Below are 26,398 nucleotides of genomic sequence, written 5' to 3'. Positions count from 1 at the left end.
CACGGTGAAACCCCGTCTCTACTAAAAATAAAAAAAATTAGCCGGGCGCGGTTGTGGGCGCCTGTAGTCCCAGCTACTCGGGAGGCTGAGGCAGGAGAATGGCGTGAACCCGGGAGGCGGAGCTTGCAGTGAGCCGAGATCGCGCCACTGCACTCCAGCCTGGGCGACAGAGCCAGACTCCGTCTCAAAAAAAAAAAAAAAAAAAAAAAAAAAAAAAAAAAAAAAAAAAATCATATGATCATCTCAGTAGATGGAGACAAGCATTTGACAAAATTCAGCATCCTTTCATGATAAAAACTCTCAACAAATTAGGTACGGAAGGAATGTACCTCAATATGATAAGGGCTATATATGACAAGCTCACAGCTAATGTTATACTCAGCAAAGATCCTAAGGTCAGGAGCAGGACCAGGATGCTCACTCTCACCACTTCTATTTAGTGTAGTACTAGAAGTCCTAGCCAGAGCAATTAGGCAAGAGGAAGAAATAAAAGGCATCCAAATGGGAAAGGGAGATATAAAATTGTCTCTGTTTGCAGATAACATTATCTTATATACAGAAAACTCTAAGGCTGGACGTGGTGGCTCATGCCTGTAATCCTAGCACTTTGGAAGGCCAAGGCTGGTGGATCACTTGAGGTCAGGAGTTCAAGACCACCCTGGCTAATGAGGTGAAACTCTGTCTCTACTAAAAATACAAAATTAGCCAAGCGTGAAGGTGTGTGCCTGTAATCCTAGCTTCTCAGGAGGCTGAGGCACGAGAATTGCTTGAACCTGGGAGGCGGAGGTTGCAGTGAGTCAAGATCATGCCACTGCACTCCAGCCTGGGCAACAGAGTAAGACTCCATCTCACACACACAAAGGCTGGCACAGTGGCTTACGCCTGTAATCCCAGCACTTTGGGAGGCTGAGGCAGGCAGATCACTTTAGGTCAGGAGTTCAAGACCAGCCTAGCCAACATGGTGAAACCCTGTCTCTACTAAAAATGCAAAAATTAGCTGGGCATGGTGGTGTGTGCCTGTAATTCCAGCTTTTCAGGAGGCTGAGGCACAAGAATCACTTGAGCCTGGGAGGTGGAGGCTGCAGTGAAGCGAGATGGCGCCACTGCATTCCAGCCTGGCGACAGAGCCAGACTCCATCTCAAAAAAACAAAACAAAACAAAACAAAAACACACACACACACACACACACACACAAACAAAAACCTCTAAAGACTTCACTGAAAAACTATTAGACTTAAGAAGTTCAGTAAAGTTAGAAGATATAAAATTAACATATGATGTTTCTATATGCTAACTATCTGAAAAAGAAATCAAGAAAACTATCCCATTTACAATTGCATCAAAAAATTACTTAGGAAATTTAAGGAGGTAAGAGATCTGTACACTGAAAACTAGAAAACATTGATGAAGGAAATAAAAAAGGATATAAATAAATGGAAAGATATCCCATGTTTGTGAATTGGAAGAATTAATACTGTTAAAATGTTCATACTACCCAAAGTGATCCATAGATTCAATGCAGTCCCTATAAAAATTCCAATGATCTTTTCCCCAGAAGTATAAAAAAATCCTAAGATTTGCATAAAACCACAGAAGATCCTAAATAGCCAAAGTATCTTGGGCAAAAAGAAGAAAGCTGGGGGCATCACATTATCTGATTTCAAAATATATACTAGAAAGCTATAGTAAGCAAAACAGCATGGTACTGGCATAAAAACGAACGTACAGACCAGTGGAATAGAACAGAGAGCCCAGAAATAAATCCATGTATTTACGGTCAATTGATCTTTAACAAACGTGCCAAGGACACACAATGGGAAAGGACAGTCTCTTCCATAAATAATGTTAGAAAAACTAGATATCCACATACAGAAAAATAAAATTGGACCCTATCTCACACCATATACAAAATGAATTAAAAACTTTCAGATTGACTTTTTTCTTTTCTTTTTTTTTTTTTGAGACAGTCTCACTCTGTTGCCCAGGCTGGAGTGCAGTGGTATGATCTTGGCTCACTGCAGCCTCTGCCTCCTGGGTTCAAGTGATTCTGCTGCCTCAGCCTCCCGAGTAGTTGGGATTACAGACATGTGCCACCATGCCCAGATACTTTTTGTATTTTTAGTAGAGATGGGGTTTCACCATGTTGGCCAAGCTAGTCTCGAACACCTGAACTCAAGTGATTCGCCCACCTCGGCCTCCCAAAGTGCTGGGATTACAGGCATGAACCACCATGGCCCAGATTGGCTTCTTTCACTTAGCAATATGCACTTAAGTTTCCTTCATGTCCTTTCATGGCTTGATAGCTGATTTCTTTTTAGCACTGAATATTCCATTGTCTGGGTGTAGAGCAGTTTATCCATTCACCTACTGAAGGACATCTTGGTTGCTTCCAAGTTTTGGCAATTATGAATAAAGCTATTATAAACACCTATGTGTAAGTTTTTGTGTGACATGCATTTTTAACTCCTTTGGGTAAATGCTAAGGAGTAGAATTGCTGGATCATATGGTAAGAATATGTTTAGTTTTGCAGAAAATTGCCAAACGGTATTTCAAGTGGCTGCACCATTTTGCATTCCCACCAGCAATGAATGGGAGTTCTTGTTGCTCCACATCCACACCAGCATTTGGTGTTGCCAGTGTTCTGAATTTTGGCCATTCTAATAAGGGTGCAGTGGTGTTTGTTGTTTTAATTTATATTTCCCTGATGACATATGTTTATTTGCCATCTGTGTATATTCTCTGGCGAAGTATCTGTTAAATTCCTTTGACCATTATAAACAGAGTTTTAGTTGTTTGTTTTCTAATTTTTGAGTTTTAAGAGTTCTTCATATATTTTGGATAACAGTCCTTTATCAGATGTGTGTTTTGCAACTATTTTCTCCCAGTCTGTGGCTTGTCTTCTCTTAACATTTTTTTTGTTTTGTTTTTTGTTTTTGTTTTTGTTTTTTTTTAGATAGAGTCTTGCTCTGTCACCCAGGCTGAAGTGCAGTGATGAGATCTTGGCTCACTGCAACCTTCACCTCCCAGGCTCAAGCGATTCTCCTGCTGCAGCCTCCTGAGTGGCTGGGATTACAGGCGTGCACTACCAAGCCTGGCTAATTTTTGTATTTTTAGTAGAGATGGGATTTCACCATGTTGTCCAGGCTGGTCTCGAACTCCTGGCCTCAAGTGATCCGCCTGCTTCGACCTTCCAAAGTGCTGGGATTACAGGTGTGAGCCACCACACCTGGTGATACTGTCATTTGAAGTGTGGAAATTTTTAATTTTAATGAAGTCCAGTTTATCAATTCTTTCTTTTATGGATTGTGTCTTTGGTGTTGTGTGTTCTTTTCTTTTCTTTTTTTTTTTTTTCCAGTAGTGCTTGTTACCTTCTAACATACTATATAATTTTTTTTTTTTTTATTGAGACAGAGTCTTGCTCTGTCACCCAGGCTGGAGTGTAGTGGCACGATCTCGGCTCACTGCAAGCTCCGCCTCCCAGGTTCATGCCATTCTCCTGCCTCAGCCTCCCGAGTAGCTGGGACTACAGGCACCCACCACCACGCTGGGCTATTTTTTTTGTGTGTGAATTTTTAGTAGAGACAGGGTTTCACGTGTTAGCCAGGATGATCTCGATCTCCTGACCTTGTGATCCGCCCACCACAGCCTCCCAAAGTGCTGGGATTACAAGTGTGAGCCACCGCTCCTGGCCCTAACATACTGTATAATTTACTTGTTTACCTTCCCCTGCTAGACTGTAAACCCCATGAGGACAAGGACCTTTGTGTATTTTGTTCATTAGTGTTTCCCAAGCATACAAAACAGTGATTATCTAAATATGTGCTAAATGGCAACCTAATTCTGAAACTGGATTTTTGTTTTGGAGTGTATGCTGAATCATGGTAGCATTGGCCTTCAATTTTGATATCTGTGTGGGTTCCTAGGGCCTAGTCAAGATGGAGAATCCAATAGGATACCCTTACATAGAGCTGAGAACCCAAAAGAAGTACATCCTTAGTGTAAGAGTCAACTAGAGAAAAGAGCCCATTCTACAGAGAAGGACAGCAAGAAAACTTCCCTGTTTTGATCTTTGTAGTGATTGGAAGAGAGCAAAAAATTGAGATTTTGCAACCACAAGCCAGCCTTCTCTTGGGCTTGTGGCCAGACCATTAACTATGGTCTGAAAAACCTTAAGCCTCAAAATAATTTCATCTGGCAGAAGCAAACAAATTCTCTCTGGAGGAGGAATCTTCAGTTTAGGCTTCTCAGAGATAAGGTTTCAAAGATAAGAATGCTCACAGATAAGATTTCAAAGTACATGAGCTCACAGTCAAAAATCACAACATACAAAGAAACAGGCTGGGCGCAGTGGCTCACGCCTGTAATCCCAGCACTTTGCGAGGCCGAGGTGGGCAGATCATGAGGTCAGGAGATCAAGACCATCCTGGCTGACACGTGAAACCCTATTTCTACTAAAAATTAAAAAAAAAAAAAAAATAGCCGGGCATGGTGGTGGGCACCTGTAGTCCCAGCTACTTGGGAGGCTGAGGCAGGAGAATGGCATGAACCTGGGAGGCGGAGCTTGCAGTGAGCCGAGATTGTGCCACTGCACTCCAGCCTGGGCGACAGAGCAAGACTCTGTCTCAAAAAAAAAAAAAAAAGAAACAAGTCACTGTGAGGAAGAACCACAAAAGCAATAGGTAGCAGATCAGACCTGCATTTACTTCATATATTGGAATTATCAGGTGCTAACACTCTTTTACAACGTTTGAAGAAATAAGAAATTGAAAATATGACCAAAGAATAAGTGAATATAAAAATATGTTGCAGCAGATTTTAAAAAGGATTAAATAGAACTTCTAGAAATGAAAAATATGAAAATTGAAATTATGGCCAGGGTAAGCAGCATATTAAAGACAACAGAAGACAGACTGAGAGAATGGATAGAGTTGAAGAAAGTATCCAAATGTAGCACAGAGACAAAAAGATACAGGAAAGGCTAAGGAAATGGTGCATAGAGTGAGAAGGCGTAATGTCCAATCATAGTTTCAGGAAGAGACTGTATCAGGATACAGATGCCACACTAGTAATTTGAACAGGGACATTTTAACATAAAGAATAGTTAATTCTAAAGGTGATTAATTACAATTACTAAGGCTGGGCGTGGTGGCTCACGCCTGTAATCCCAGCACTTTGGGAGGCCGAGGCGGGTGGATCATGAGGTCAGGAGATCGAGACCATCCTGGCTAACACGGTGAAACTCCGCCTCTACTAAAAATACAAAAAATTAGCTGGGCGTGGTGGCGGGTGCCTGTAGTCCCAGCTACTCGGGAGGCTGAGGCAGGAGAATGGCGTGAACCTGGGAGGTGAAGCTTGCAGTGAGCCGAGATCATGCGACTGCACTCCAGTCTGGGAGACACAGCGAGACTCCATCTCAAAAAAAAAAAAAAAAATTACAAGTACTAAAAGGAGTAAAATCAGCTACCACTGCTGGTCCTGGGGGAGAATGAACAAGGGAGGAACTTAGAAACACAGAGGACGAGGGCTCCTCCCTCCAAGGCTGATATTGAAATCTTTGAGGAGAGACTGTAGTGTCACAGAAACAGCAGTCTACCAGTGGCAAACTTGTCAGAGGGTGACTACCTCAACAATCCATGCAGCACAGAAGCAGCCTGCTGCTGAGTGGGGGAGAATCTCACTGGAAGGTGCAGGCCAGGGCTGAACTGTGAAGGCCACTAAGGTGAATGCTACCATGTACTTGCTGGGTAACCTTAGGCAAGTTACTTAATCAGAAAAAGTCTTATTTCTGTAGCTTCTCCAGTTGGAAAATGAGGGGGCTGAACTTTAATTACTAATGTTGCTTCTTGTTTTGAAGTGAGGACATTCCAATGTATCTCCACGAAGTTAGAGTTGGTTCCTTATTGAGATGATCTGTCTTCATTGTGGGGTTTTGTTTTGATTTTTCTGTAGTTTTGATCAAGAATAGATGGTACAGCTATTGAATGCCACATTGAGATGGTAAAATGTAAATGTCTAGAGTAACCACTATAAGAATAGAAATAAGATAATATAACTTCTAACACAGAGGGTAATTAAAATAGTTTAGTTTTGATACCAGCATAAGAAATAGACCAGCTAAGGCAAACTGGGAGGAATATTGAAATACACATATAATTGATAAGAGATTAGTAGACAAAATATATGAAGAATTCTTTTTTTTCTTCCTGAGACGGTGTCTTGTTCTGTAGCCCAGGCTGGAGTGCAGTGGCTCGGCTCACTGCAAACTCTGCCTCCCAGGTCCAAGCAATTCTCCCACCTGAGCCTCCCAAGTAGCTGGGATTACAGGCACATGCCACCATGTCCAGCTAATTTTTGTATTTGTTTTTTTAGTAGAGATGGGGTTTCACCATGTTGGCCAGGCTGGTCTTGAATTCCTGACCTTGTGATCCACCTGCCTCGGCCTCCTAAAGTGCTGGGATTACAGGCGTGAACCACCGCGCCCGGCCTGAAGAATTCTTAAGTAAGAAATAGAGACAAACAAGAATCTCAAGAAAATAAGGAAAAAAGCAACTCAATAGAAATACAGGCAAGATACTTTGCCAGGCAATTCACAGAAGATAAAATGAAAAGATGCTCAGTGGTAATCAAGGAAATGCAAATAAAAGTGAAAATGAGATACCATTTTATACCAACTAGATTAGAAAAACATTAAAAGCATGATAATGCCAACTGTTGGTGAGGATATGGCGTAGTTGGGTCCTTAGGCACTGCTAGGTGGGAGCTGGTGTATCACTACTTTGGGAAAGAAGTAGGCATTATTCAGATAAATTTAAACATACATATGCCCTACATTACAGCAAGTTCCTAGGCCTATATTGCAAAGAAACTCCTGGCATGTGTGTTTGAGGAGCTATATCAGAACGTATATATCTTTATAATATAAAACATTGGAAACGACCTTAATGTTTGTTGGCAGGGTAGCAGATACATAAATTATGGTGTATTCTGTACAGTGAATTCTATGCAGTGTATTGTGAACTTGTAGAGATTACACACTATAATTTCATTTATATAAATTTTAAAAGTGTGCAAAACTAAACAATACATTGTTTAGGGTTAGGTACACTCATGGAAAACAAAGTAAGGAAATGATGAACATGAAAGTGAGGATGGTGGCTACCTCTGAAGAGGTTAGGAAAGAGGGGACATCATTGGAGTGGGCACATAGGGAGTTTCAAAGATATTGGAAATTTTATCTTTCTTCAGCTGGGTGGTAAGAATACAGATATTCATTTTATTGTCATTTGTTATATCTTAGACATGATACAAATGTTCTTTTGTATAAATTATTTAACAAAAACTGAGTTTGTCATTTGCTTTATTATTATTCTTTGATAGGCTCACATTTATTCTTTTATCACATTATTTCTAATGTTTAAAAAAACATTCTGGGGATTTCAATTAGTAATAGTTTATTTAATCTAGTTATTAAATTAGGGAGAATTCTCTTTTTTGCTTTACTAAGTTTTTCTAGCTAGGATAGTGTAAACTTTGTATCTTTTATTTCTTCCACGAAGGTTTTGTTATTATTATTTTTTTGAGACGGGGTCTCGCTCTGTCGCCCAGGCTGGAGTGCAGTGGTGCACTATCGGCTCACTGCAACCTCCACCTCCCAGGCTCAAGCGATTCTCTTCAGAGGCCTCAGCCTCCCAAGTAGCTGGGACTACAGGCGCCCACCACCTAGCCCGGCTAGTTTTTTGTATTTTTTAGTAGAGACGGGGTTTCACCGCGTTAGCCAGGATGGTCTCGATCTCCTGACCTTGTGATCCGCCCGTCTCGGCCTCCCAAAGTGCTGGGATTACAGGCTTGAGCCACCGCGCCCGGCCAATTTTTTGTATTTTTAGTAGAGATGAGGTTTCACCATGTTAGCCAGGATGGTCTCGATCTCCTGACCTCGTGATCCGCCCGCCTCCCAAAGTGTTAGGATTACAGGCGTGAGCCACCGTGCCCAGCTGGTTTTAATATTTTATTTGAGTAAGTATTACTGTGGCCCAAGTACATCCAATAATGTAATAGCTTAATGCTTTCACTACTATTGTGAGCGAAAACTTTTCCCTGTGCTTTTGAGCTGAGATGCTGGCTTGCATTCTAAAATTCATTGATTTCCTCTAGTAACCATACCCACCCCCTTACGGTTTTCCAGGTGGGCAAATACGTTATCTGCAGTGTAATATTTTATTTCTTCATCTTCTATGTATTATGCTTTTTTGTTTCTTTTATTCTGATAGCTATTGCTGGCATTTCTCATGATATATAAAACAGGAATGATGACATAAAGCTTCAGACTTGGATCAGAAGACATGGGTTCGAGACCTGGCTCTGCCATAGACCAACTGAGTAACCTTAGTCAAAACAAGCTACTTAATCTCTCTGAGCCTTATTTCTCTAGTTTCCCCATTTGGAAAATGACGGGGCTGAACTTTAGTGTGTCTCAATGAAGTCAGAGTTGGATCCTTATTTAAAATAGCCTCTCTTCATTGTGGGGTTTTGTTTTGTCTGTAGTTGTAATAAAGAATAGATGCTACAGGCTACTGAATGGTATGTTGACATGTATTGGGAAAATTAAACTTGAACTGTAGATCTATATTTTCCATGTTATGAAGCCAGTGACCAACTTCTCTCCTATTGTCTGCACCTTTCATTTTAAAGATAAATTATTTAACTGTTGAAGATGACTCTTTGAATATGACTGTGAATTTGGTTAGCTAAGATTTCGTGTCAGGTTTTTGCCTATATATTTATATATTCACAAATGAGATTTTGGCCATAGGTGTTGTGTGTGTGTGTGTGTGTGTGTTGTCCTTGTTTATCTCATTGTTGTCTTTTAAAATATTTTTGTACGAATTATTGATTTATTTTTATTTTTATTTATTTATTTTTTTGAGATGGAGTTCTGCTCTGTCACCCAGGCTGGAATGCAGTGGTGCGATCTCAGCTCACTGCAACCTCCGCCTCTGGGTTCAAATGATTCACCGGTCTCAGCCTCCCAAGTTGCTGAGGTTACAGGTGCCTGACACCATGCCCGGCTAATTTTTTTGTATTTTTAGTAGAGACAGAGCTTCACCGTGTTGGTCAGGCTGGATGATTTTTTTTTCTTTTCTGTTTTTTTTTTTTTTTTTTTTGAGACAGCGTCTTGCTCTGTCACCCAGGCTGGAGTGCAGTGGTGCCATCTCGGCTCACTGCAAGCTCCACTTCCCGGGACTACAAGCTCCCGCCACCACGCCTGGCTAATTTTTTGTATTTTTAGTAGAGACGGGGTTTCACCGTGTTAGCCAGGATGGTCTCGATCTCCTGACCTCGTGATCCGCCCGCCTCGGCCTCCCAAAGTGCTGGGATTACAGGTGTGAGCCACCGTGCCCGGCCTTTTTTGGTTTTTGAGATGGAGTTTTGCTCTTGTCGCCCAGGCTAGAGTGCAGTGGCACGATCTTGGCTCACTGCAACCTCCGCCTCCTGGGTTCAAGTGGTTATCCCGCCTCAGCCTCCTGAGTAGCTGGGATTACAGGCGCCCACCACCACGCCCAGCTAATTTTTGTATTTTTAGTAGAGACAGGGTTTTGCCATGTTGGCCAGGCTGGTCTCAAACTCCTCACCTAAGGTGATGCACCCACCTCCGCCTCCTAAAGTGCTGGGATTACAGGCATGAGCCACCATGCTTGGCCCATTGATTTATTCTTTAAAAGTTGAAGAATTATTTAGGGATTCCATCAAGGCCATGCACCTTTTTCAATGTTTGACCTTGTTTTTTCTGTGGCTCTGTCAGACATATGTGCCTTTGAAGAAGGCAGCTAGGTGCAGCCAAGAGGCTCCTTGTCTGGGACTGCCCGGAATTCTACTAACTCCCAGTAGAGCCTGGGGCAGGTCACCTTCCCTCTCTGAGTTTTCTCATCTGTAAAATGGGAATGCAATCATGCCACCTGCCTCCCACATAAGGTATGAAATGGTGGTGGTATGTTTTGTAAATGAGGGACCCCCTGCCCTCTCTCACAGAGGGGCCTAGTGGCTGGGAGACTGGGCATCTTGGATTTTTGCAGATGCTTGTCCATTTCCACTCAATTATCAGACTTGTAAAAATAGCTGAGATTTACAAGCTTGTTGCCACAGCTTTTAGAATATTTATTTCACAGATTCCTTTTTTTTTTTTTTAAATAGGCTAGGCACAGTGGCTCACTACTGCAATCTCAGTACTTTGGGAGGCTGAGGTGGGGGACCACCTGAGTTCAGGAGTTTGAGACCAGCCTGGCCAACATGGCAAAATCCTGTATCTACTAAAAATACAAAATTTAGCTGGGTGTGGTGGCGGGTACCTGTAATCTCAGCTACTCAGGAGGCTGAGACAGGAGGATGGCTTGAACCCAGGAGGCAGAGGTTGCAGTGGGCTGAGATCGCACCACTGCACTCCAGCCTGGATGACAGAGTGAGACTCTGTCTCAAAAAAAAAAAATTAAATAGCTACATAAATAGTAAAAGCATAGCTTTGCATTATTTCATGTAAAGTTTTAAAATCTTTTTTTTTCACTTTTTTTTTTTTTTTAAATTTACACCACTAATAACAAGTGAGGGAATGCTAACTTCTTTTTTTTTTTTTTTGAGACAGAGTCTCACTCAGTCACCCAGGCTGGAGTGCCATGGCTCGATCTCTGCTCACTGCAAGCTCCGCTTCCTGGGTTCACACCATTCTCCTGCCTCAGCCTCCCAAGTAGCCTCCCACCCGCCACCATGCCCAGCTAATTTTTTTGCATTTTTTTAGTAGAGACGGGGTGTCACCGTGTTAGCCAGGATGGTCGCGATCTCCTGACCTCATGATCTGCCTGCCTCAGCCTCCCAAAGTGCTGGGATTACAGGCGTGAGCCACCGCGCCCGGCCGGGAATGCTAACTTCTTATAATCCAAGGGTGCCTTTTCTCTTTACCATGGAAGAATCTTTAAAATTGATTTTCTCAAAGATCCTTGTAGATTCATTTATAGAGCATCCCCTCCACTCATCTTTAAACATTAGCTTAACGTTTTTCAATGAGTGGGGCTAAGGGAAATAATTCAGAGAAATTGAAGTTAATTTTATTCATTAACGAAAAGTTTATAAACAAGAATGTTCAGTTATATGAACAAAGATACAGTATTCCTTTGTCTCCCCTTCTTAGAATGTGAACTTCATGACCACAGGAATTTTATTTTGTGTGTGTGTTTACTGCTGCATTTCCAGCTCCTAGATCACAGCCTGGCAATTAGTAGGTGCTCAATAAGCACTTTTGAATGAATGAATTCCTGAAGATTGGATAGCTATCATTCTTAACTTACATAATGTACATATTTTTCTTTATTAATGGGACTAATAGATTATTAATTAACTTTTTGTCAAATATATGAACATTATTTCTGCTTATGGAAACTGTGACTTTTCTTTCTCAATTTTCCTCATTCCTGCTCTGGCTAAGGTATTGAAATGCCTTTCCTTTTTCTCTGCTGGTTTTCTCTGTTGCTTCTGTCTATGCCCTTTGGATGACTTCTATTCATATCCTTTTTCTCTCCTTTCTCACTCTTTTTCTTTCTCATCACTCATGTGTTCCATGTTCTTTAATTCATTTATTTACAAAATATTATTCGAATAAGCACCTAATGGATGCCAGCCTGCTAGGCATGGAGGAGATGGGGATGACAAGACCTACATGTCTCCTGGGCTCATGGAATCTATAGTCTTCAGGGAAGACAGACCTGAGCAGATATTTCACAAATATTTATGAGTTATGGTAAACACTATGAAAGCAAAGCCTGAGGGAGCATGGAGCTTTAGGAAAGGCTTCCCTGAAGCCATTTTAGCTGGGATCTAAAGGAGAAATAGGAATTTGTAGGTTTGGGGCCTCAGGGAATAGCAAGGAGGCAGGTAGGAGGTATGGGAAGGGAAGTAGGGTTTACCTGGGGAGCCCAGAGCAACTGGAGTAACTGGAGCACAGCAAGTGCAGTGATGGGAGAAGAGGCCCCTCAGAGGGCACAGTCATCACCATCAACATTTCAGCGGTGACTCTAGGACCTGCCTGGCAGGATCCCTGCCGACACCGTGGCAAATGGCATTGATACCTTGGTTGTCCACAGTCTGTTACAAATTTCTGGATTTGGAAATCATTTAAGAAAAAATCTTATGTCATTGGTAGTTGTGTCTTTGGGCAAGTCATTTAAGCTCTCAGAGCCTCAGTTTTTCTGAAATGAGAGTAATTGTGTCTACTGCAGGGGGTCCGTGACCTCTGCCAGGTCCCCCTGTGATTATTGTTGGAAGTCCATCTTGCTCATTAGACTGAGGGCCTGAGGGAGGGTGAGTCTAGCCCACCAGTGTACTGCTGGCTCCTGTTGCTGGGCCTGGCATGGAGTGAGGACATCTGGGAGGGCTTCATAGACAAGGGAGCCCCAGGGCTGGGCTCAGAGGACAGGCTAGATTTGAGGGTCGGGGAAGGGCTGTAGAGGTGTGGACATACCGACGTCTGGAAAGAGGCCAGTGAAGACCGAAGTGCAGAGATGGTAACAACAACAATCACAACAGTAACAGTTACAATTGTGCTGACCTTCCGTGCACCCTCGCCGTGTGCCGGCCACTGTTCTACATGCTCTCCATACACTAACTCATTTATCCTTGCAGGAACCTTATGAGGTAAGTACTGTTGTTATTCCCATTTTACAAATGAGCAAACTGAGACATGGAGAGATTAAGCATTTTGCCCAAGGTCACACAGCTAACAACTGCTGGAACCTGGATTTAAGACCAGGCATTTGTGACTTCAGAGTGTAAGAGGCAACGAATGCAGAGAAGTGGGAAGGGCCTTAAATGCTAAGTTAGGAGGCCCATCTAGACTTTATCCTGTTGGCTATGGGAGCTGTAGAAGGCTTTAGAGGGAGGGAGTGGCAAGGCTGTTGTATGCCCAGGAGAGCTGGCATGGCCATCCCTTCTTCCTACAGAAACCATCCACGGAGCAACCCCTGTACAGCAGCAGCCTGTGGGGCCCGGCAGTTGATGGCTGTGACTGCGTGGCTGAGGGCCTGTGGCTGCCGCAACTACATGTAGGGGACTGGCTGGTCTTTGACAACATGGGTGCCTACACTGTAGGCATGGGTTCCCCTTTTGGGGGGACCCAGGCCTGCCACATCACCTATGCCATGTCCCGGGTGGCCTGGTAAGAGGGCCCTGCTGGAAAATGGGGGTATGGGGAGGAACTGGGCAGAAATGAGGGAAACCTGGGATTTGAGATTCTGCTTCTGTGTAATCCAATTTGACAAATAGCTGTTGGCTGCTGATCCCACGTGAGGCCCGTGCTTGGCACCTGGCTGTGGCCGTGAGTGAGGCTGGGCTTTCCTAGAGGAGCTCATAGCTCTGAGGGAGACACAGAGAAGCAGACAGGCCCTCGTGATAATACTGTGCCCGGTGGAAGCGCAGAGCCCTCCCTGAGGCCCGGGCCTCCCTGAGGAAGTGGGAGTCAACTACAGGAGGGGGTGGTAGGGCTTCCCTGAAGAAAGGAACAGAAAGCAAGTGTGGCGCATTCAAGGCTCTCATGGAGGGTGGCTGTGACTGGAGAGGGAGGCAGGGCTAGATCTGGGAAGGGCTTGAAGGCCGAGTGACATGCTTTGAGAGCAGCGGGAGGCATGGACCAGTTTGAAGCAGGGGCATAACATGGTCTGATTTGCACTTTGGAAAGACCACCCTAGTTCCTGTGCAGACTGAAGACAACGGCAGATGCAGAAAGAGCTGACCAGTTGGGTGGCTGCTGTGAGACACAGGAAAGACTTGTTCTGTCTGCTTGCTGAGCCTAGGTCTTTCCATCTACAAAATAGGTGTAACAGTAGTCCTGCCTGCCCCACCAGGCTAGTCCTGGGATCCAGTGAGGCATGCAAGAGGCATGCAAGATGGGGGAGTCACATCCAGTGAACCCTGACTGAGGTCGTACGTTAGGCATCGTATGACTATTTCACCCACACAAAACTGTGTGGGGGTCAGCGTTATCACAGAGGGGTCATTCTTCTGAGGTCACAAGGCTAGTCAGTGGTGAAGTCCCTCTTTGGGGGTAGGGAGAGGGCTACAGAAAGCAGGAGCAGTTTGCCCAGGCACATTCAATTCCTCTGCTGTGTCCAGTCTCAGGACTGTCACCAAAGCTGAGACCTGAAGGCTAAGGAGGAATTAGGTGAGGGTTGATGATGCAGGGAGAGAGACAAGCATGGGTCCAGGCGAGGGAGAGGACATGTGTAAGAGCCCAAAAGATGGCCATAGTGGATGGCCCAGGTGTGTGGGCCGGTGTGGCTGGGAGTGTGGCGGGAGAGGCGGGTAGGGCTGGATCTTGCAGGGTCTGAGAGCAGAAGGAAACTGCTGGCAGCTCAAGGGCAAGGATTTACTTTCAGAAAAGATGAGTCTGGGCCCTGGCTGAGAACTGTCTGGAGAGGGCACGAGCTGATCAGGGAGACTGAAGTGGTGTTACCTGTGGGGATGGAGACCACTGGGCACAAGAGGATATTCAGAAGCTGGGCTCAGCAGGGCTCGACTGGGTGTGGGAACAAGATTGCCAACTGTTTCCAGCTCTGATGGTGGAGCCATTTATCAACATGGGTATGTAGGAGGAGAAGCAGTTTGTGGGATTTTTTGAGAGAATGGGATATGATTTTGTTGTGTTTGAAGTCCTAAGCCTGGGGTATGATGAATCTGGGCTTTGGAGTGAGAGTTGGGTTCAGTCCTAGTTCTACCACCTACTAGGGATGTGATCTTAGGTAGGTCACTTCTCTCTCTGGGGAACTGACTGATTACATCATCAATGCAATGGGGATGGTAATGCCTCCCTCATGGGGTTTTTGGGAAGATACAAATAGATAATATAAGTGCCTGGCATGATGTCTGGCACATAGGAAATGCTTGATACATGTGAATTTCTTTCCCTTGTTGGGGGTGGGGACCACATGGGAGTAGGAAGCAGTTGGGGAGGGGTCAGCAGCCTGTCCTTGCCCCTGCCCTCAGCTGAGCTCGGGCTCAGGTGAGAGCCCTCTGCCCAATCGGGCTGCGTCTCCAGGTACAGGGGCCTGCCAGCCCCATGCTGGCTACTTGCAGCACCCCTTTTTCACCCCTAGGGAAGCGCTGCGAAGGCAGCTGATGGCTGCCGAACAGGAGGATGACGCGGAGGGTGTGTGCAAGCCTCTGTCCTGCGGCTGGGAGATCACAGACACCCTGTGCGTGGGCCCTGTCTTCACCCCGGCGAGCATCATGTGAGCGGGCCTTGTTCCCCCTGGAGAACCCCAGCGGGGCCTCAGAGATGCCTCTGGGAGAGGTGGGGAAGATGGCAGGCAAGGGTACCCTTGACCAGGACTCTGGTGCCCACCCTGCCGCCCCCGTGCTCCACCTGTAGTGTTTCTGCCCTGTAAATAGGACCAGTCTTACACTCGCTGTAGTTCAAGTATGCAACATAAATCCTGTCCCTTCCAGCTGTGTCTGCCTCCTCTGCAGCGCAAGGGGCCTGGTCAGCCAGGTGCGGGGGTTTTCTTGGGGTCTCCTCTGGTCTCCTTCCACCTTTGTAAATATAATGCAATAAATAAATATTTAGGTTTTTTAAAACTGCAGCGGAATCTGGCCATTCGATTCACAAAGCAGCCTGGGCTAGGCCTGGTGCAGGATTTCCCCACCACGCACTGATGAGCCCACACCCTCTGCCTCAGTCCTGAGCCCTGGCTGCAGCATGCGCCTCCTGCACTGGCACTCACCGTCTCTGACTCATCTCTCTCAACCTCATGGGCCTCCAGTCCTGGTGCCATAAAGAAGGGGCTGCTGTCAGGGACTGAGATGGGCAGTTACATAGCTCATAACTGGTGAATGGCCTTTGTGTTAGCCCAACACCCAGCCTAAGGCCTGACCCAGAGTAGGGGCAATGGAGTATTTAACACAGCTGTGGAAATTCATACCGAAGATACAGAGCCAAGAAATGGGTGTGCGGGAGGTTTTGAGTGCACCCTGCACCTTTGCTCTCCCTGCAGGTTGGCAAGGCAGTCAGAGTAAAGCAAACACCTGGTGGTCGGTTTCGCTTCTTTGGGCAGTGCCTGTTAGAACAGGGCTGGCCACGGAGTATTGCTGTGTCCAGTGCCGACAGCCCTGGCATCCCCTGAGACTGGCAGTGCTTATCAGGACAAAGGCTTCTTCACACCGCCGGGTTCCCAAATTATGCACCTGGGGTGTGTGAGCTGTTGAGCAAAGGAGTTCAGATCCCGCACAGTGGCTGCAGGGGAATCTAAATATTTTTCTGCTGCAATTAAAAGATTTGAGATATAATTAACACGCAATCAAATTCACCCTTTTAAAGTGCAGAAGCCTTGGCACGGTGGCTCACACTTGTAATCCCAGCACTTTGGGAGGCTGAGGTGGGTGATCACCTGAGGTTAGGAGTTTGAGACCAGCCTGGCCAACGTGGCAAAACCCCATCTCTATTAAAAATACAAAAATTAGCCGGCTGTGGTGGTATGTGCCTGTAATCCCAGCTACTCAGGAGGCTGTGGCAGGAGAATCGCTTAACAGGGAGGGGAAGGTTGCAGTGAGCTGAGGTTGCAGTGAGCCGAGATCACACCACTGCACTCCAGCCTGGGCGACTGAGCGAGACTCCATCTCAAATAAAGGAAGAAATAAATAAAGTGGAGAAGTAAGTGGTTTTTAGTGTATTCAGAGTTGTGTAACCATCACCACTATTAATTCTAGAATGTATTTATCACCCTAGAAAGAAATCCCATACCCATTAGCAGTCACTCTCCATTTTCCCCATTCCCAAGTCCCTGATGACACAAATCTACCTTCTATCTCTATGGATTTGCTTACTCTGGACATTGTATTGTGACGGATTTTCTATCTTCACTTGACTTTCTCTCTGGGTAAGCCTGGCCATCCTGCTTCAGTATCTCAGCCAGTCCTGGGAACTGCACGTGGCTTTGAGGTCATCTCATAAGGCAATGTGGCATGGTTTGGAGTAAACAAGGTGCTTTCTCAAAGCAGGGGTGTCTCCCTTTCCAGGGATCTAGTTTTTGGTATCTTGACAATAAATAGGCTGAAAGCTTGGGATATCAAGAGACTCTGGGCAATCAGAAAGGGTTACTCTACTACCCCATGATCCACCAAAGCCATGATTTACAGGTGTTACCATGCCTGTAATCGTCTATCAGACTCTTTCTGAGACTTCTTCCATCTCAGATTCCAAGCACTCACACTTCTTTTCAGGGGAGGGACATAGGTTTTTCTGCTGCAACCAGGTATCTGCTGTGAAAAGCACAGGAATCCTGGGGAGATCTCATGGCTGGCGGCAGTGAGACCCAGGTGTAGCCGATTCCCTCTTCTGAGCAGGTCCACTGAGGGAACGTTCTGTGGCTTTTGAAATGACAGTGGCCATCGTGGAGTTTGAACAGATTTCTCACTGGAGCCTTTCTAGTGTTTCCTGTTCCATTTGCAGCGAGGATGTGAAATTTACTTTTCCAAGAAAGATATGCACAGAATTTGATGTGGCTTGAGGATAATAGTTAATAGTCATTTTTTTCCCAGTTGTTTTTATTTCTTGTTTCAATCTTTTTCTAAAGAGAAGAAAAAAGCCTGAAACGTGGAGAATGGTAAGGGGCTTCAGGCTTGTGCAGGTGAATCTAAGCAGGGGTCTCCCAGCCCCCTGGCTGCATGGGCACTGCCTCCTCTAAGCTCCCTGCTAAGCAACCCACTGGCAGTGGCTCCTCATGCCTCCTGGCTGCCTTGGAAGCCAGATGTTCCTGTTGGCCTCTCACAGATCCATCCTTCCCCGGGGCCTCACCTGAGGAACATTCTCTTCCCAATGCCTCCCTACAACCCACCTGTGCCTCCCTGAAGCCCCCCCTCTGCTCGTGCTCACTCTCTCTCATTCTCTCCCTCAAGGAGTTAACAGACCTGAGCTTCCATCTTCTCATACTCGAGCCTGGCCCCTTCTTCCCCTTTTCCCTCCACAGTCCATCCTCCACTTAGCAGTCAGATGCCGTACCTCCTGGGATTCCATGTCACCAAGAATGAAATTTAAAGTCCTTCGCCAACTGGCTCTCCAACTCCCACACTTCCCTCTCACACACTGAGTCCTGGCCACACTGGCTTCCTCCCTGTTCCTCAAACACTCCACTGCTGGGCATGCATTTACTGTCCCCTCTCTAGAATGATCTTCCTGGGTTATCTGTGGGCCTCACTCACTTCATTCAGGTTCTGTGCCAATGTTTTCTTTAGGTGAAGCCTTCTGGATCACCCTTTAGAAAACAGCATGTCCCAGTCTCTCTCTTTTCTCTTAACTGGTTTTCTTTTTCTTCGTAGCACCTACCACCACTCAACATACTCTATAACTCCATAATGTGTTCCATAACACAAGGGCAACTGTCAGCCCTTCTAGAATGTGAGCTCTAGGCTCTTGGAATAAACCTGATTTATTTTTTCACTGCTGTGTCCTTATCACCTAGAACAGAGTAGGTGTTCAAAAAGCATATGCTGGATGGGCAAATGAATAAACATGCTCTTAACCTGTCTGAATCTGTTTACTCATTTGTACAATGTGGCTGATAACTATATTTCCCTCAGAGGGTTATTGTGAAGATTAAATAAGAAAATGGGTATAAGGCCGGGTGTGGTGGCTTACACCTGTAATCCTAGAACTTTGGGAGGCCAATGTGAGCAGATCATGAGGTCAGGAGTTTGAGACCAGCCTGGCCAAAATAGCGAAACCCTGTCTCTACTAAAAATACAAAAAATTAGCTGGGTGTGGTGGTGGGCGCCTATAATCCCAGCTACTTGGGAGGCTGAGGCAGGAGGATCACTTGAACTGGGAGGCAGAGGTTGCAGTGAGCTGAGATCACACTACTGCACTCCAGTCTGGACGACAGTGCGAGACTCCATCTCAAAAAAAAAAAAAAAAAAAAAAAGAAAGATACAAAAAATTAGCTGGGCATGGTGGCACGCACCTGTAATCCCAGCTACTTGGGAGGCTGAGACAGAAGAATTGCTTGAACCTGGGAGATGGAGGTTGCAGTGAGCCGAGATCATGCCACTGCACTCTGGCCTAGGCGACAGGGCAAGACTCCATCTAAAAAAAAAAAAAAAAGAAAAGAAAATGGGTATAAAGTACTTAGTCTAGAACTTTGCACGTCATGAGGTGCTCAACAAGTGAGGTTGAAAGGTAATTCCTGAGCATTTAGTGAGCACTTACTGTGGCTATAGCCCATGGTAGATGTTGGTGATGCAGAGGTGAGTCCCTCTGAGTTCTCAGGGAGCTCACAGTGCAGCGTGGTCACAGAGGACCTTGAATTACAGAGCCAGAAGTCCGAACTTAATTCTGTAGGCAGTAGGGAGCCCTCTATGTTTCTGGAGCAGAAGCAGCACATCAGGATCTTCGGGAAGATTAATTGAAAGTGTATTCAAAATAAAAAACAAAAGGAAAAAAAAAGTATATTCAAAAGGGGTGGAGGAAGGAGACCTTCAGGGCTGGTAGTGGCATGTGCTTCCTTCACCTCTGCCCACAGTCTGAAAGGCAAACACACTCAGGAAACTTTTGTATTTATTTATTTTTATTATACTTTAAGTTCTAGGGTACATGTGCACAACACGCAGCTTTGTTACCTATGTGTACATGTGCCATGTTGGTGTGCTGCACCCATTAACTCGTCATTTACATTAGGTATATCTCCTAATGCTATCCCTTCCCTCTCCCCCCACCCCACGACAGGCCCTGGTGTGTGGTGTTCCCCACCCTGTGTCCAAGTGTTCTCATGGTTCAGTTCCCACCTATGAGTGAGAACATGCAGTGTTTGGTTTTCTGTCCTTGTGATATTTTGCTGAGAATGCTGGTTTCCAGCTTCATCCATGTCCCTACAAAGGACATGAACTCATCCTTTTTTATGGCTGCATAGTATTCCATGGTGTATATGTGCCACATTTTCTTAATCCAGTCTATCACTGATGGACATTTGGGTTGGTTCCAAGTCTTTGCTATTGTGAATAGTGCCGCAATAAACATACGTGTGCATGTGTCTTTATAGCAGCATGATTTATAATCCTTTGGGTATATACCCAGTAATGGGATCCAGCCAGGAAACTTTGAGGAGGTCAGAGACACAAGTTGTCAACTCTATTCACACCGGCTCAGAGGGAGATGGTGGCTCTCTGGGTGGGAGTCATCCCTCACCTAGGAAACCCACCTGCCCAAGCCATCTCATTCAAGCTGTAAGGGGAACAAAGGGGAGGCAAGAGGACGGGGGTTCCACTCATCCCTTTGCTCCATTTTAAACCCTCTTCCTGGCACCCTTTGGATAAACAGATAAGCCTGGGTAAATTCAATCAGTAAAATGATCTGATTGTCAGTCCTCTGCTGAAAGCCCTTCAGTTGATTCCCACTGCAATGCCAATAAAAGCTAATTTGCCTGAGACCACTGCCCATCTCTCCCACTTCATCTCATGCCACTCTTTTCTCACATTTCAGTTTCTCACATTTACTGACTTCTTTCCTGCCTCCAAGTGTCTGCTTTCGCTGTTCCCTTAGCTACTCCAGCGTTGGCTCATTCTCATCTTAAAGGCCTCAGCTTGAATGTTGCCATCTCAAGAGGGCCTTTTCTAAACATCCTGTTCAAAGTAGCCCCCACCAACTTATGTAGTCATATTTTACAGGAATTAGGTTCTAAAGACAATATTTAAGGCAAGAAGCATATGGTCAAACTTATCATTGAAAATCCCTTAGAAAACTATCATATTGGAGTCTTGTTCATCACACCCTCTTTCCTTTTTGTAACATGCCAGACACACTTATAACCCCAAATCTCTGCATAGATCTCTCTTCCTCATCCCTTCAGGTCTTTGCTCAAATGTAATGTTCTCATTGAGGCCTTCCTGACTACCCACTTCAGGCTGGGAGTGATGGTGCATGCCTGTAATCCCAGCACGTTGGGAGGCTGAGGCAGGAGGATCACTTGAGCCCAGGAGTTTGAGGTCAGCCTGGGCAACATAGTGATACCCCATCTTAAATCAAACAAACAAAAAAACTGTAACATTTCCATTCCCGCCCCAGCATTCTATAATCCCCTTCACAGCCTTACTTTTCCTCCATAGATCACCCTCTAACATATTATACATTTTACTTAGAATTAAGTTCTGAGAGCAAAGGTTTGTTTATTTTGTTCACCGCTGGGTCCACAGTGCCTAGAATACTGCTGTTCATACAGATGTTCAAGAAATAATTACTGAATGAAGGAATGAATCTTTCAGGCCTCAGCTTGGGTGTTTCTCTCCTTTCTCTTACTTCCTGTGCCTTGATTAGGGGTTCCATCTCTAGGCTTTCATGCATCCTGTATTTATCCCTATTAAAGAACTACTGATCACAACGTACTGTAGTTTTCCTCTCTACATACTTGTCCTCCTGCATATCTAATCATGTTGATTCCACAAAGACAGGGAGTGTTTCTCCTACTTTCTAGTGCGATCTGGAACCTAAGACTGCTTAGCACAGAGTAGATACTTAGTGTCTTTTGAATAAACCAGTTTGGGTGGTGGTGGTGCGGTATCCCTGAATGAGAGTGGAGGATGTGGCTCCTTGTCAGTTCCTGAATAGGTCTAGACCCGGCAGTGGGAAGACTATTGACTGGAATGAGCTGTGGGCCTTTAAAATAACCTCAGGATTACACTTGGGAACAACCCAGCTCCATACACTAGTGAGCCCCAGGCAGGGAGGCATGTAGGACCTCCCAATAGCGCTTTCTCCTTTTCCACTCAGTTAGCTGACCTTGGGGTAGGATCATCAGATAAAAATACAGGACATCCAGATAAATTTGAATTCAGAAAAACAATGAGTAATTTTTTAGCATACGTGTCTCATTGCAATATTTGGGATAGTCTTATACTAAAGCATTACTCGTTGTTTACGTGAAATTCAACTTCAACTGGGCATCCTGCATTTTATTTGCTAAATCTGGTAACCCTATTGTGGCAAGTCCCTGTATGCTGCATGTCCCTCTCTGGGTTTCGCTTTCTCCATCTGTGGAATGGGCACAGTTCTGTGAGACTTGCCTCAGGGATTCCTCAGGTGGAGCAAATACCCTCAAGGATCGTCCCTTTGTCCTGGTGAATCGTATGGGAAGCGCGCGTGTCTGAGTTTCTCGCTGTGTAAATACGAGAAGCTCCTTCCTCCAAAAGCCTCCGTTTTCTCATCTGAGCACATGAAACCCTCAGAGGTGGAAACGATTGCCTAGCGGAACCACGACTGCTCAGCTTCCAGCCACCGGAACCCCATCTCACCACCCCCATCCCTTGAGGCCACGAACTTCCGGTAGCGAAAAGTCACTTCCGTATTCAAGAGCCTCCTAGGCTCCGAGCCTTGCGATGTCTCGCCCTCTGGCGGCTGGGAAGAGGGAACGACTTTACCAAACAGTGAGAAGGAACAGGGAAGTCCATTGGTTGAAAAACGGAGAGGCACAGCTCCGTCTTCCAACCTCCACCAATGTTAAACCGAACCTTCGCCGAGGGCGGGGCTCTCACGGGAAAGGGGTCAACCCGGGACGGAGGCGGCGTGGGAAGAGGGCGACCTTGTCTCTGCTCAGCTGGAAAAAGGCCCGGCGTGACACCGGCAGTGGACTCCTTTGCGCATCAGCTACTTCCTCTTCTACTTGAAAAGGAGGATCTGGGTAAAAGAACCGAAAGGCTGTAGAAACTTAAGACTTGTCTCTGATGTCCTTCTCAACCCTCCATTCATATGTGAGGGAAAACACCTGCTGGGTTCACACAGAATATAAGGGACTTTGAAATAATTCTTGATCTTTAAGTCAAGGAGTTTTACATTTTAAAATAATCAAGCGTGCCTACTGCTTGCCAGGCCCTGCCCTCGCCTTCACTCGCATTATTCAATTAATCGACACAGGCCTGTGCATTGTGTCTTATGACAATGACCCTGACCCTCCACTGCCTGTGTTGGAATCCTAGTTCTGCCAGTTATTAGCTGTGTATCCTGGCCCAAGTTACTCTCTGCTACAGTTTCTGACTCTGTAAAATGGGATAATAGTACCTACCTTATACCATTGTTCTAAAGATAAATAACATATTTAGGCTGGGCATGGTAGCTCACACCTGTAATCCCAGCACTTTGGGAGGCCGAGGGTGGAAGGATTGTTTGAGCCCAGGAGTTAAAGACCAGCCTGGGTAAAATAGTGAGACTCCCTGCCTCTCCAAAAAAAAAAAAAAAAGTAAAGTTAGCCAGGCGAGGTGGCAAGCAGCTGGGGTCCCAGCTACTCTGGAGGCTGAGGTGGGAGGAGCATTGCTTGAGTCTGGGAGGTCGAGGCTTCAGTGAGCCGTGACTGGGGCACTGCACTCCAGTTTGGGCAACAGAGACCCTGTCTCCAAAAGAACAAAAAATTTAACATATTTAAAGCACTTGGAACAGCACCTGACACATGGTAACCACAGTAACCAGGTAAGTTATTTTCATTTACAAATTAGGAAATTGAGGCTTACATATGAAGTAACTTGTCTAGAACAGATAGCAACTAGTGGAGGCAGGTTGGGAAAAGTCTCTGCCTAATCTGAGGGGACTTCTTAATCACTATACCCGCCCAACCCTCTTCCTGTGTCTACAGGAAACCTGTGATGATCCTAATTGCCTTTAAAGCATCACATATATTTATTTGGTAGCACCCTATTACCAAGTGGCTGCTCTCTGGGCATTTTTGTAATTTTAATGAAGTTGGTAAGGTTCTATAACTTGTCTCTCAGATCAGGGGCAAGTCTTCTGGGAGAAGTCAGAATGAATGGCTTCAAGATCTACCTCCTGCTAAATCCTACTTATAGAAAAACCAGTAGAAATGAACTTCTGAACATGTTAAATTTGAGATCTTGTCAGATATCCAAGTGGAGATAATTGTGATTTGATGTGGTAAGTGCTGTGTTAGTGGAAAGCACAGGGCACCAAGGGAGGTCTGATTAAGGACAGATAAAACTGCTGGCCAGGATTAGGACAGGCATGGCAGAAGCAGCAGGTCTTGGTGAATGAGTAGGAGTTGGCCAGGTAGAAAAGTCTGGGGAAGTTGAGGGGAGCATTCCAGACCAGGGGACTGGCGTGTACAAGGGAACAGTTTGATGATTCAGAGCCCTTTCTGGGAACTGGAGTATAGGATAGAAGGTAAGAATGGAATGGAGATTGGGGGCATATTACGAAGAAGTGATCTGAGAAGCCCCCTTATCAACTAAGACAGACTCTAAGATTAAGGAAACAAAAGTAAAAGTTACCTATGGGTTGGGGGTTCATCATATGCCTCCTAACTCTGATTTACAACCCAAGACCGCTACAACTCTGATTGGACAGAGGAGTGGCCTTACAAACATTTTTTTTTGAGACGGAGTCTCACTCTGTCGCCCAGGCTGGAGTGCAGTGGTGCGATCTCGGCTCACTGTAAGCTCCGCCTCCTGGGTTCACGCCATTCTCCCTGCTTCAGCCTCCCGAGTAGCTGGGACTGCAGGCGCCCGCCACCATGCCTGGCTAGTTTTTGTTTGTTTGTTTGTTTGTATTTTTAGTAGAGACAGGGTTTCACTGTTTTAGGATGGTGTCGATCTCCTGACCTCGTGATCCACCTGCCTCGGCCTCCCAAAGTGCTGGGATTACAGGCATGAGCTACTGTGCCCAGCCACAAACATTCTTTTCTGATAAAGAACTGCAGACCTTAAGCCAGTTTCACCAGCTGATAGAGGCTGTACACAAACTGTGTCCTGTGGTTCATCTTTTGATATAAAAAGCCAAATTCTACCTCATTTTAATGCTAAAATTCTGCCCCAAAGTGAGCATGAGATGATTGTTCCATATATGTTTACCCATTGTGCATGCACTCAACCCCCCTCATAAATATGTATAGCTCTCCCCCAAAATCTGCTGAATATATATGACTCTGTTGTGTAATATGGACCCTGTGAGGCATAAAACCCAACCTGCTCCTTCCTTCCTTGAAGAGAGAACACATTTGGTCCACACCTCCTGGTTTGCAAACTAATACACCCATAAAGCTCTCCTTTCTACTGTTTACCCATTCTGGTGATCTTTTGCACAATAAAGGGTGATGTTCTGGAAGTATCAGCAAGGCATCAGAATTTCTGAGCAAGGAAGAGAGGAAGTCAGCTTTGCACATTATTTATTTATTTTGAGATGGAGTTACTCTCTTGTTGCTCAGGCTGGAGTGCAGTGGGGCAATCTCAGCTCACTGCAGCCTCTGCCTCCCGGGTTCAAGCGATTCTCCTTCCTCAGCCTCTTGAGTACTTGGGATTACAGGCGTGAGCCATCACACCCAGCTAATTTTCTATTTTTAGTAGAGATGTGGTTTCACCATGTTGGTCAGGCTGGTCTCAAACTCCTGACCTCAGGTGATCCACCCGCCTTGGCCTTCCAAAGTGCTGGGATTACAGGTATGAACTGCTGTACCGGGCTGCAGCTTTGCACTTTAGATGGTATACTAGGAGGCAAGGAAGAGGATGTGATAGGCAGTCTCTGAATTGTCCTTAATGATTTCACATCCCAGTATTCACACCCTGGTGTAATTTCCTCCCCTTGAGTATGGATGGAATTTATTAATTCCATTCTAATGAATAGAATATGTTCGAAGTGATGGGTTGTCATTTCTGAGATTTGATTACAAAAAACTCTCTGTGGCTTCTGTTTTGGGCACCTTCTCTTGTTCTCTTGCTCACTTGCTCTTAGGGAAGACAGCAGCCATCTTGTGAACTTCCCTGTGAATAGGTCTATGTGTCAAAGAGTGGATGACTAATCAATGGCCAGCAAGGACTTGAGGTCTTCTAACAGCTGCGAGTGAGCTTGAAAGTAGATCCTCCCCCAAGCAAGCCTTAGAATGACTGCAGCCCCAGCCAACACCTGATTGCAGCCATGTGAGAGGCCCTTAGCCAGAGGACCCAGTTAAGCCATACCCAGATTCCTGACCCACAGAAAGGGAGATAACTAATATCTGTGGTTTTAAGTTTTACCTAATTTTAAGGTAATTTGTTATGTAGCAATAGATAACTAATACAGAGGGATTAGAAGCAAACAGAGAAGTAGGGAAATTAGGAGGGGGTAGTGGTTGTAGCCCATCTCTCTAATAATGAGAACCTGAATTGTGCAGTGGCTGTGCAGGTGAAGAGCAGAAGATGAATTTGAGATATGTCTGGAAAAAGAATAGAAGACATTTGGCAAGGGAGTTGGATGTGGGAAGGAGGGAGAAGGCAGAGGAGAGAGCAATGCCAGTATTTGGTAATGTGAGGGATGGTATTTGCTAGAGTTGCCACCATGCAGGTCACTGGGGATGAGTTTTAAAAGTGGTTCCTTGAGATTTCTGGCAACAACAAGATAGATCAACAAA

General features: G+C 45.3%; 1 protein-coding gene and 1 long non-coding RNA gene across 10 annotated transcripts in view; one reads left to right on the top strand and one right to left on the bottom strand.

Annotated features, from left to right (window-relative positions):
* Positions 1-15,616, top strand: part of LOC105494663 (antizyme inhibitor 2) — a 42,286-nt gene extending 26,670 nt beyond the window's left edge. For 8 of the 9 annotated variants that reach the window (XM_011763310.3, XM_071096552.1, XM_011763303.3 and 5 more), the window contains 2 exons: positions 12,983-13,197; positions 15,131-15,616. In XM_011763310.3, coding sequence (XP_011761612.1) covers positions 12,983-13,197; positions 15,131-15,269 — 354 coding nt within the window. In that variant the 3' untranslated portion in view covers positions 15,270-15,616. Of the gene's footprint in view, positions 1-12,982; positions 13,198-14,413; positions 14,619-15,130 lie in introns of all 9 variants that reach the window. The other variant, XR_011623424.1, reaches the window with a different exon arrangement.
* Positions 15,617-16,638: 1,022 nt separating this feature from the next.
* LOC139363328 (uncharacterized) lies at positions 16,639-21,881 on the bottom strand. Its single transcript, XR_011623456.1, has 2 exons — positions 19,234-21,881; positions 16,639-19,110 (listed from the first exon to the last, which is right to left on the bottom strand). It is a non-coding gene; the product is annotated as an uncharacterized lncRNA (long non-coding RNA).
* Positions 21,882-26,398: the final 4,517 nt, after the last annotated feature.

This window comes from Macaca nemestrina, chromosome 1 (assembly GCF_043159975.1).
Source record: "Macaca nemestrina isolate mMacNem1 chromosome 1, mMacNem.hap1, whole genome shotgun sequence".
Classification (NCBI taxonomy): domain Eukaryota; kingdom Metazoa; phylum Chordata; class Mammalia; order Primates; family Cercopithecidae; genus Macaca; species Macaca nemestrina.
Note: the sequence above shows the minus strand (reverse complement) of the source record. Positions and strands in the feature narration are given on the sequence as shown.